The sequence below is a fragment of the Papilio polytes genome, unplaced genomic scaffold, assembly GCF_000836215.1.
Source record: "Papilio polytes unplaced genomic scaffold, Ppol_1.0 DF824146.1, whole genome shotgun sequence".
In the NCBI taxonomy this organism is placed as follows: domain Eukaryota; kingdom Metazoa; phylum Arthropoda; class Insecta; order Lepidoptera; family Papilionidae; genus Papilio; species Papilio polytes.
Window position 1 is genome coordinate 1,261,937 of NW_013525058.1, and position 13,391 is coordinate 1,275,327.

The 13,391-nt window shown below is 33.0% G+C and overlaps 1 protein-coding gene across 1 annotated transcript in view; it reads right to left on the reverse strand.

Moving 5' to 3' along the window:
* LOC106111921 overlaps positions 1–13,391 on the reverse strand; it is a 68,455-nt gene that overhangs the window by 33,651 nt on the left and 21,413 nt on the right. The window contains exon 2 of the mRNA XM_013294125.1: positions 511–727. Within this exon, the coding sequence (XP_013149579.1) occupies positions 511–727 (217 nt within the window). The remainder of the gene's footprint in view (positions 1–510; positions 728–13,391) is intronic.

Below are 13,391 nucleotides of genomic sequence, written 5' to 3' on the forward strand. Positions count from 1 at the left end.
AAATTTAAATGGAAAAAAGGCTATTAAATGTACATTTAAAATGTATATTACTTAACTGTAACATGTCTAGAAAGTTTGATTTTGATAACTAAAAGTTTTAAATATTAAAATAGAAATCTTCAAAATTCAAAATGCATACAAATCTATTTTTTTGGAATAGAAATTTTTTTTGACTTTCTATTTTGTGTTAATGATCAATTAATTTAATCTTTTGGATTTCTTTTTCGAATTTCCGTTTTATTAAATCTTTAAGAAAGAAAAAATGAATAATTCATACTATGATTTCGAAAGTTGCGATCAAAAAAACAACGATTATAAAAAATCTAGAAAAATCTGATAAAAAAACATCGTCAGCTTCATAGATAAAAAAAGCATCGGTCACTTAATGCACACAAGGTATACGCAATAAGATAACCGTACAAAGTTTTAAATATGTCTAATTTCTCAGCCTCGGTTCAAAGTTTCGTCAGTGGAAATGATCGCAAACAATTACCAATTGAAAAAACTTACCTGATATTCCTTTATTTAGTAGGTTATTGAATGCTTCTTTCTTGGGTGATAGATGCGGAGTGTATGGCGTGTGCGGCGTGTGTGGCGTGTGCGGTGTGTGCGGCGTGTGTGGACCACGCTCGTGGGCCGCAGGCGCGGACGGCGGCCGTGGAACCGCACGCTCCTCCGGCGACCGTCGCGGCGGAGTCTTGCTGCGACGTAGATCCGATGACAAATTCTGATAAAAAAAACAAGGTTTAGAATTATCATCATTAGACAGCAATTGTACAGATGACACTACAGATGTACACTATTTAAATACAGTCCAAACAAGAATCTCCTATTATAAGTTGGCGTTTAATGTTCTTCTTGTGCTGTATGCGTATTAATGAAACGACGTTTGGTTGGTGACTGATTTATTATAAATCAACTGACGGTAGGTTATACAAAGCTACCTACATTTAACACAATATATTACACTTCTGTTTCCGTTACGTAGATAGTTGTGTAAATTTGTGTAAATTTCAACCAAGTCCTTAGACTGAGATCTTAATTTTAAATCATGGTCGATAAATTGCAATTTGTTACTAATTCATACAAAAGACTTAAATGCAAAATTACTTAGTCATTCCCTTTTTTAAGAAATAATAGTTATATTTCATATTGATTAACACATTTAGTAAAGACATTGAAACGTTTGAGTCTTTGGCCTCACTATTTTAAAATCAATATCATTGTATTACAAGTTTGTCACGATTGTAGATGTAATATACTATTTTTGGATATTGAAAGATATTGCTTAAAAAGAACGACTAGATGGGGCTTTGATCTCGCAGTATCTACAAGATATTAAAAATTCCATAGGTTCTTCTGTTTTGTCAGACCTCTATAATGAAGATACACGCTCTACATGTTTCCACTTTTCTTTTCCTTAACTAAGACGACACGACACGATAAGAGTCTACGGCAAGTAACTTTCAAATTTTATTTCCTGTGCCATAAAAGACAATTTGCTTTAACCATTTCTTGCGTTGAGTTAAGATTGCAAACGACATGAGATACGTTTCCTAGATAGTAATTAGAATAATCTAGGAATCGACCTTGATCGAAGGAATAAATGTTGAGTTTGGCCGTAAATCAAACGTTTCAAATCAAAAAGTAGTATCCATAGAGCGCACGTTGTATATAATCTAAGAAAAGTCGTACCACTTAAAGCGAATCGAGATTCAAATTGGACACGTTGTCCGTTGCGTCAGTCGATACGAACCGTTGATGAGCCGCTCTGATTACATTCATTGAATATTGTTGCTGGATGACGATTTGACCACATAATGGAGAATCTCTGTCCAGCCGCTTAATAAGGTTAACCATGTACAAACATGGCATTTTAAAAGCGCTCATTTCAACGAGCACCGCCAACGTTTACTTACTCTTTTCAATTATTTGACTGTCGTGCTAAATTAATTTGATGGTTAAAATTTTATTATCCATAATTGTGATGTATGAACAATATGCATCAATACAGTTACATATTTATTACAAAATTAGTTCACATTTTTCTTAAGAAAACTTTAATTCCTCGACACCAAGATGTGAATTACCATCAATCAACTTCAGTGACTATAAATGTATATCTTTTAAAAAATCGAGATTGTAGAAGTGGTTAGAATAATTATTCTTCATTGACTTTATTATTGCGCGTTAGAAAACAGTTCCACAGTTGCCCCGAGTGCTAGATCAACAAGTATGATCAACAAGGAAGGCAATAACGCACGTAGAACGGCGGTCGATTCGCGCCACAGATAGGTCTAATATCGTATTGGAATTTGTGATGCCGTTTGACCCCTGTTAACCCAGATTACGCTCCTCGCCGCCTGATTCGTCCTCGGCCGAGCCTGATTGTGTTGTGACACAAACTGTAATGTATTACGTGTTAACTCTTGCTGCAATCACGGCTAGCGGACGACAATTACAATGGATATGTTCGCCGAACTTACAATTTATATGAAGCGATTCGTGCCATGGCCCGAGAATGGTTTGCATCCAACAACCAACGGTTTCTTAGCTTTAATCGATGATTTGTTTGCCTTAAAACTATCTGAAGTGTGATTTACATAAATATGCGTATTAATTTTAAATTGAAACTGGCTTACAAATCATCATAGGCGCAGCTACCATTAATATGCTCTCATTTGGAGTAGTTTTTTTGCATATTTCATGTTGTATTTATCTTTTACCGTACACTAGGGGGCGCAGCAGTCCCCCCGCATATCGTAGTTGTGTCCAGTATCAATTAAAGTGAATAGAGATAGAATTTCCTACTATTTTAACAGTCACTGCAGTTGGAAGAAAATTTAAAAAATTACAATTTACTTGTACGAACTATGTTTTTATTTCGATAGTAAATAGATTACTATTCATAATAACTAGTGTGTTAAATGTCTATGAATATTTAAAATGTACACTCATAGTATATAGATAAATCGACATTTCCCTTGAACATGATAAAAACAATATACATCCGGAAATAAATATTTGTATTTGATAATAAGAATGTGGGAACTAGACGAATATGTAATCATGTTATGTATGTTCGTATTTAAATATTAATATTCAATATATTATTATCAACACAGTTAAAATGTGTACGTGTCGTCTCGCGCACATCTCCAATTAATCATTTAATTTGTGCTATCATATGCGATCTCGAATGATGTTTTTTAAAATTCTAATTCGTGGTTTTACATATTAACGCTTTGTATCATCTTTTTCTATAGCAGTCAAGCACGAAAATCTGTCAGAAACTATTCGTAACATGGTAGATGAAATTTTTGTTTTTTTGCAGCGCCCCTGTCGGGCGTAAGATACAATGTCAATCGTATTTCAAATCGTATAAATGCAAAAGTATATATTTCCATTTATTTTATAGTAGGTATTACCAGATCGGCTCAACAGATCCCTATGTAGTTAGCCAAAGATGTAGATCACACTAGCTTTTTTTTAATTCCCCGCGAACTAAGTTTAAAAGCCACTGTATTTTCTAGAAAGAAAAACTATATTACTTTAATGTAACTTTAATGAATAAATCATACATTTCCGAATTTTATTGTAATCACGTTATTAAGAACTCCGTCAGTGTTAAATGTATTAAAAAAGAATGAAGTAAATGTAACTTATTATCAGATGAATACGGAGGCTCAAACAAGCGCCGAAACTATGCGATAGCAACATTTACTATAGCATTACATGTTTTGTATATCACACTGAGCCCCGATTAATTTATGTCCCAGTTATTTGTACGAGATAGCATTTAGAAACGTCTCGTATTTGTATATCATGTGGGCTTATCTTTTAATTCTCCAGCTGTCAACGTGTTAAGAACGCGAGCGCAGGTTTTTCCATAAGAAACGACGCCACACAAACTATTAAATAAAAAACTTTAACGCAATTTTTAAAACAGACAGATGTTTTCGTTATCTACTATTGTAATTTGTAGACTCAAGATTATTTTCTTAACTTAAATCAAATATTTTTTCGCTAAGAATAGTCTTTACTGAGTAGTAACATTATTTGAAAACTACGTATTGTCTTTGATGAAATTAAATATTATTATACATAAAGCATACATCAAATCGTATCGCATATGAACTTGAAAAAGATAATACATGCGTTTATTCTAAGAAACAGAACGGGACATTCCCAGGAGTCGAATGCAGAAGGTTCCGAGAGCCGATGCAGAATTATAAAAGCGGTACACGCGTTAGGTGAATGAAGAGAGGGGCGCCATGAAAGTGCAAACCGACCGTGTTAACGTGCTCGCATATCTGAAACTTTTGCTGTCTATTTAATATTCAATTTACGATCTTATATGACTCGATAAAGGATCTTGCTGTTATTGTCCTAGTTTCCATTTCCATTGTAACATTTATTCATTAAATAGTACTCATAATCTGTACTCTGTACTAATATTATAAAGAGGAAAGATTTGTATTTTTGTATGTATTGAAATAACTCAAAAACTACTGAGCCGATTTCAAAAATTCTTTCACTATTAAATAGCTACTTTATCAGTGAGGTATATATTTTTTATTATTTTACGCGGCCGAAGTCGCAAGCAACAAGTAGCATACATTTATTTATTTTATACGCTTTTTTGTTTTACTTCGCATTATTATAAGAGGTTATGTAAGGGTTCATATGTATTGTGGATTACGATTACGGTCATATGTTAAATTATTAAGATTTATTTAGTGTTGAGTTTTAACATATTAAAATTAATATATTAGCTTTAAATGTTGTATTTAACTAATGTCACAACATACAAATATAATGTTATATTTTAAATTCTTAATTAAAACACATGATGATTTATATATTTAAGAAACATATGTTTCCGTGTGACACGTTCCGTAAATTAAAAGATAGACAGATAAAAAAATCGTGTTGCTACCACGCACTATTTATTTTCTCAGATATTTTCTATATTAATAAAGTATTACATTAAGGTTAATTAATCTATACAGATTATAATCACGTCGCATGTATTATGTAAGGGCGTTGAATCCCGTTATGTGATTTCTAAGATTATTCAAGACTTAAAAATTAAGATGTACGTTTTTATCTTAGCTTATCTTAAACACTGATTGATTTTATCTAAGCGATATGAACTATCAGATCTTTTCATCTATTTTATAGGCAATAGTTTTAACAGTGCCAGTGGAATTTTAAATAAATGAGATTTTAAAATGTTTAAAATTAAGATATTGATGTGATATATAGATAAGGGACATAGGAGGCTCTGACTAATAACATTTGTCGCAAGAGAGGCGATGGTCAGCTGATAAGCTTTTATAACTTTCTGAGATTATTTTAACAAACGAAGCTTTTAAATGAATACATGTTTATAGTTTGTTTCAAATTTAATATTATGAGTATGTATGTATAATGTAATATAAAAATCGATTTTAAGAAAAAAAAATTATCAATTACATCAATTTCAGATTCCAGTTTACATTTTTTTAATCTTTATTTATTTCAAAAATTAAGATATTCTAAGCAATTAATAAAATCGAAAATAGCAATCAAAACAACTTGAATCTTTGTACGTAGAACTGCCAAGTATACGTAGTGTAGCATTTGTTTACTCTAGCCACCTCGCCTGCAGCCGGGAGTCGGTGTAAGCACAACACTAATCCGTACAGACAGCGGGAGCATGTCTTATCCTACGTTTGTTTAGCTACGTAGAATCAAGGCTTTATAAGATTCCGATCTACGCTCGTCGTCGTGACGTTTTAGATTTGCTGTTGCTTGCGACTTCGTCCACATGAAATTAAAAGTAAAAAAGCCTACTCAGCGATAATAAAGATTTTTAATGGTGAAGAAATTTGGTGATTTATTTCAATACATACGAGAATACAAAAACATATAAATACAAAACATTCCACTTTATAACACTAGTATAGATATACGTGTATCTGTAATTGTTGTAATTCCCAGAAATGTAATCTAAGACTTCATGTAGTAATTTTAAAGTAAAATAATTCCAATAAAAATAAACCAATTAAAACATAAGATATCAATTTTTAAACTGTTACATTCTGTACATTTCTTTATTATTAGAAAATGATTAAAAAATAGCATTTATTTAATTATTACCCAATTTTGCTTTGCCACTGTTAATTCTATACACACCAAAGTATTCAAATCTATAGTTCAATGAACATTGTTAATAATGATGTCTAGTTGAGATAAATATTTACTTTACTTTATAATTAATTGGTTACCCTAATTCCCACAGTCCAGATATTGTGAATAAATATTGCCTACGGAAATGGGTGTTATCTGACCACAATATAACATAGCCAGTATATATAACTGTTTCTTGTTAACAGACAATTGCAGTAAATGTATTACGAATTTAACATAATCATAAGAATGGTTGGCTATATAAATATGTATAGAGTTCTTATATAGGATTGCGAAAATCTTATAAAAATATTAACTTTATCATCGCATCCTTTCCTGAAACAATGCGAAATCTCAATGTTTAAGTAAAAAACGACGCCCAACAAAAAATAATCAAATAAACAAAATTATATGTACCTATTAACATGACAAAATTCAATTTCAATATGTTATATAAAATTTGACTAACTAAAATATCAATTATTTTAATTCGTATAAAAATAAAATTGGTTTACCAAAGTGACATATCAATACTTGATATAAACAACACGTCGCGTAAACACCAGTAGCTGATTGTCTATTTCTGGTTACAGATATCTCGTTGAACAGTGTTCGTGGTTAACAAACGTATTATCTCTTATAATATATTTCTAATCGTTTCAACGAGTGTCTATTAAACTTATCTGCTACGAACTTGAGGTAAAATTCTTTATCGTATGATATCGCGATGGATATCAAGCGATATCTTGCTACCTATATCGATATCGTTTTATGTTTTTCTGTGATTTACATGCGCATTTACAATGTTACGATGATGTCACATGTTGTTAAGTACAGAGAAAGTTCGAGGACAATTCTCTTGCATAATAATTCATACTTCTTAATTACAATAAAGTCAAAAATAGATAAGAGACACAATGTAATACAATTTTCAATGCGTTACTTTTTAATTTGTGTTCGAGATATGTGTCATGTGAACTAGAATCAACTTCAACAAATTGTAAAGACTGCGATATAGTGTGGAACTATTTTACCATAAATAATTGGCGGAAACATCTAAAATCTTCTACTTCAAATTCATCTATTTGTTAACGTACACATTTCACAATCGTGTCTAAAAACTCGAAGCTCTCAAATGTGGTTTAGTCGAATTTAGCGCGGTATGAGCAATCTATTAGCACGGGCTCGCCACAGAGGCGTAATTAGTGTCATTTGCACTGTTTTTGGATTGGATAAACACAGGAGGGCATATTGTCGAACGGCCCACAAATTGGAAGGCAATGGTGAGGCCTCCCGGTGCTAAGTTAATTTGTTCGGCTTTCGCTAACGTGTGAGTACGCCAGACATAGAGGCTGCGGCGCTTTCATCTCTGATACTTACGGTAAAGTTTTATACAGAGTGATCTAAAAATCTCAAAAATTTTATGATAAATTTATAGTAGTACAAGCATACATAACAATTTATGAAATGTGCAAGGAAAAAACACAATTTTGCACACATTTACGGACAACTGTACAAAACAAGACATGTCTATAATTAAATGAAAGATGAACATTGATAATAATAATACATTCAAAAGTACATGTTACAGATAAAAACAGTATGCTTATATGCATACAGTAATAAACGTAAATTTCATTCTATGTGGTATTAATAAATGTTGATGAAAGGCAAACAAAAAAAAACTGAGCAGACAGTGCGTGCAAGCAACGATTGTTAGAAATTCATGCGTGCGAATTTATGATCAGATAATATGACGAACTAAATTCCCTTGCTTTTATTATAAAAAACGTGAAAACGTTGCGCTAAAATCAACCCAAGTAATGTAACACAAGGAAAAAGTAGTAGAGTTAAATTAGCGCAGACGATAGCGTGTTACGGTATTTAAAAAAGCGAAACATGAAATTATACGGGAACATATCCGATTACGATAAACAGTAATTATTGTTTAAATTGTTATTGAAATTACAAGAACTGTCCAACTGAAGATTAAATTATAAAAAAAAACCTTGGAAATATACTTAAAATTCTAATTATCGACAAAATTAGATATTTTGTTTGTGCTAATCTAAGAAAACACTAAGGATGATCAAAAAAACAATTTCAGGCGTGGCAAACACCAGACGGATCATAGACAACATAGAACCGCACGCGGCTCGTGAAATCACATAGCATAGCTAGTAAATTACGTATTCAAGATTACTCAGCTGTTATATTACAAAACGTAATATTAAAAACTAGTTTTAGTTCGAAATATTAACGGTACTTAAAACTAGAAACTGTAACGGTCGCGTTATCGTTTCCGAAACGCGATAGTCCACGTTGCGTTCGCCGTGATTTAAAATAGCACGTTATCAAAATGATCACTTTGTAGCGATGATTCCGACAATGAAATGCGATAAATAATAAATCTGTACGCCGTAATCTGCGTAATCCGCGGCTCAACGCGATAACACGATGCCTAATTAAGTCATTATCATCGCCACCTTATCCGTATCTCGGCAACCGGATAATCTAAACGTGCGCTATCGAGCGCGCTGACTGCATTCTTTATTTATTTTTTTCGAAATTACACACGCATGAATCAAATAAATTCGAATTTAAATGTAAAGATATGCTTGCTTTACACAGAAATTCAAAATTGAATTTCTGTGTAAAGCAAGCATATCTTACTAAAATTATAAATGCGAACGTTTAGATGGATGTTTATAACCTAAACTGCTGAACGGATCTCGATGAAATTTGGCATAGATGTAGAGGATAGTCTAGAAAAACACATATACTATTCATTTTTTTAATTCCGCGTGCACAGAGGCGCGGACGAAAACTAGTAGTTAATAAATGAAAGAGTATAATTTAACAGTATATATAATGTTTGATGAACATGAAATTTAGAAACGGCTGAAGGAAAGGAAATTTTGCACAGAAATAGATTTACTCAGGAATATTACATAGGTTACATTTTAACCACGGAAAGGTTCCCGTGGGGTAGATTTGTGTTCTAATAAATGTAATTATAAATAGCTTCGCAACGAAATAAAGTTTCAGTATTTTTTGTACATTCGACGTGGACTTTAACTAGTTTTGTGACAGTTAACAGTTAAATGTTTTGTTTATTTCATCGACAGCCAAAATAAACTCTGTTTACATACATTTTATTTTATTATCAATATTATCACTTCTTATAAAATAACATAAACTTCTTTAAAACAGATAAACTGGCAATTAATATCTTTTTGTGGATATAAAGTGGGAGATAAAAGAGTCCAGTTCACTTATTTATGTTAAGACGTCGGATAATTATCGATATAAGTTTTATAAAGTATAGTTTGACCTCCAGATTTGGATGGTATAATGATGAAATAATATTATGATTTAAGATAACCTTAACCCGAGTTATAGTGATCTTTTTGATCGTCGACCAATCCAGCGACAATATTTTACAATTATACACTGACAATTGTGAAATACGTATTTTTTATTTAAAATTTATATGCATTTTTATCCCGACTTTTAGGACGGCAACGTTAATCAAAGTGTTACGTTTGACATTACGTATAAAATCGATATTTTGATTCGTTATCTTCACTGAAATTTTACTAGGGCACATTTTAGTTGGACTTCTTGATGGTTAAATATTGATACGCATAGAGTAAGGGACTATGAAAGAGGATATGCTTAAGAAAGGAGTGGATTCAGATATGACGGCCGATAGAGATGTATGGAAGAGCAGCACATACTGTGCCGACCCTCCATAAGGGATAAGGGCAAGTGGATGATGATGATAGAGTAAGGGACTAAAATTGCCTTTGTATACTTTATGTAATTTCATATTACATTACATAGTTTGAATAAAAACAAAATAATGAACTATTGCAATTAATAAAAACAAATGATTATTCAATATCACGTATCTAAATGATATCGCACTTGGTATTAGATTATCTGCAATAACATTATCATTTCACGGATTTTATAAAACCTTATCGCGCGATACCGCCCACTTGAGATACATAGCTGTTTAAATCTTCCAAGCTTCGATTAAAATATTCAGAGTACGATAATCTCGAAACAATTGTCAAGTGCAACGCTATCGACTGCAATAACCTAGTTAAACGGTTTGCAAACAACGTCCAGATATCGGAAGCCGGCGACGGTGAATAATCGCAATTGTTTTGTTGATGCTTTCCTAGAAACATGTATCATAAATTATGCAATATTGCAATATTTAATAAGGAGCCGACTGGCGCACCGCTAGGGAACTTTTGAAGCGCAGAGACACAAAAAAGCTATCAATGGGGCCGCGAGCGCGGAGCACATTAGATATTGTTGACAAAACTTCCTCCTCGATTAATATGCATCGGCAGGTAATGTCGCGGACGTGCCCCTGCGCCGCCACCGCGCCGCAGACTATATTTTCGCATGCGCGACACATCCATGCAAAATTTTAGGCGGGATGCGTTCGTCGATGTAATAATGCGCTCAGTAAAAGTAGCCAGACTTTCCAACCTCGCCTCTTTGTCTTTGCGAATTGCGCACCCGAGTTAGACAGGGAAGGATACGTTAGGTCCGACGCGTTTGGACAATGCACATCGCATTCGGTAAAAGCGGGTTTTGACGACCGCCGGCGCGCATTCCCATGCGCGGTATGCCCGCGGGAGCTATGTCGGCAATTTAAATATTACGGCTACTCAAAAACGTGAGATGTAGGTAGCGAGAAAGTCCGTGTGGGGCCCCGACTCGACGAAATTCGGATACAGTGAATCCATTCAGAAAAAATCTTGCAATTATAAGCGACATTTTTTCGTAATTAAATTGTAGGTTTTTACGAAGACCCAGTGAAGAGCATGTGTAATTAATAATTTTAAGAGAGAACAAAATGAATTCAATATGGAAGCGTAATGCCGATGAAAAATCTCCGTTGGTCTCATAATGCAGAGATTATGCCTCATAAAAATATCTGATGTCTTTTTGTTGTCGTTCTTGCAGCGCAGTACGTGGGGAGCGATAGCACCGTGTCCGCTGCCGGTCTGCGAGACCCATTCCCATGTCGGTTCCGAAAAATAATATTCAAATGGATTCACGCGCGCGCCTCCGTCCGAATTTTGCAAGCTCTTTTGATGCGCCCGCGCCGATTCCGGCAAATCCGTCGCGTCGGAAGTGCGTGGCGCGCGCCGCCCGCCGCCGCTGTCGATGTCTCGATATGCTCACATGAAGTCGTTGACCTCGATCAGGACCTTCGATTGTGCCTGTCTTACATAGACCGTTATCGGCCGCATCAATAGCCCCCGGAGATATTCTTCAAATTCGAGCTTAATCTTACACGATACATCTACAAACGAAGTCGTTCTTTTACCACATTTTGGCAAACGTTAATTTACAAAGAAAAAGATAACATAAACCTTGAGTTAAATAAGAATACATTACCTTACAACACTATTTACCATCGATCTTTAGACATCGATAATTGTCATTAATTAAGCTCGAAGTTAGTGTTGCTACCGACTTTGAATAAATTGAAAAAGAAAAAAAATTGCTCGTGCCAATTATCGACATTAGGTATTCCCCTCACTAATCCGCGTCATACGTATACGGACACACAATGCACTTATTATTCGACAGTTCAGTTTCTAAGTAAAGTGCATACAAGTTGAATGCTTGACTTGGTAACGACGGCCATCCTTTCACGGTCAAGGCCCTAACTTAAAAAAAACTTTTAGTCTGCTGCAGCCGACGAAAATATTAATTTATGCATATAATTTTAAGTAGTGATACTTTAATGTTTAATAATATTTAAAAAAGTACAAATAGCTTAATAATACTTAACTTTACCGACAATTAGTGAAGAATAATTCGTTGCTTTGAGCCTTAAAGCCAAATTCTCACAAAAGCAGTTTTTGTTTCATACTCCAAATGTGTCGGAAAGTCGAAACAGAGGGGATTCTGTTAAGGCAATTAGTTGGATCTTTCTTGTAAGTGAGGTAGCTTACCTGAGTTTTATGACATTTATGGCGATGAATGAGAAATCTGGCCGGTGGACGGCTTTTGTTTATCCCATTACGTCAGTTAAATCTTACCGAACAATGCAACTGGGAATAGGATCAACAGTTTAACGGTATCCACCAAGGACGCTTCGGAAAGGATGTCTACCTGTGTTCAAACAATATTAGATAAAAAAACTAACTTTTCAATATCATAAATTATCATTACAAAAGGTATAATGTGTAAAGTTAGTATTTACAACAGAGTATAAAAGATTAAAAACTTTAAGGAGTCTTGAAACAATTTGAAATCGTCCATAAATGATTCAATTTGCGTACTTAGGAATGAATTGTAGTATATTATGTTTTGTGTTTTTTATGTTATGTTCATTCAGTAATTTATTGATTATACTTGAGTACCAATAGGATTTTTTTTATATGGATGGTACTTTAATATGGTTAAAACATGACCAATACTAATTTTATAAAAAAGAAATATTTGTTTTTTGTATGTATTGAAATAACTCAAAAACTACTATGATGATTTCAAAAATTCCTTCAATATTAGAAAGGTAATTTATCTGTCAGTAACATAGGCTGTTTATAATTTTTAATTTCACGCGCACGAAGTCGCGAGCAACAGCTAGTAGTATATAAACAAATAATAATATTGAAAGTGCAATATTTAAAAAATCCAGTTTACCACTTAGAATAAAGCATGAAATTTGTAATATTGCAGATATATTAATCAATAATATAAAAACTTAATGGAACTCAAATACCTCAATCTCATTTATTATCTAAAATAACCAATTAGCGAATCTGATATAGACAAATATCAACACGAAATTTACATACCTATCTGTTTAATTTTTATTTATTAATTCATTAATATAACATTTATAAAATATTAAACAATTCTTTTAAATAAGTTCTGCATTTTTCGATATTGCATAATGTAAAAAGATCTTACCAGTAATCGGTTATTATTACGTAATTATTAAATTCCCTTACAGGTTGCGTTGCGTTTTAGAACTTGGCGAGGGAATTAAAAAAAAACTTTTTAATGATTAATTTTCGCTACTAAATCACGTTATATTCAAAAAAATCTATACAGATATGTTTTTGTAGTAATAAAGGTTACTTTTTATTTAATTTCGTTTTATTAAATTATGTAAAAAAAAACAAAATAAGATTAGCTCTAACTAGTAATAATAGCACGTACTATTTGATATA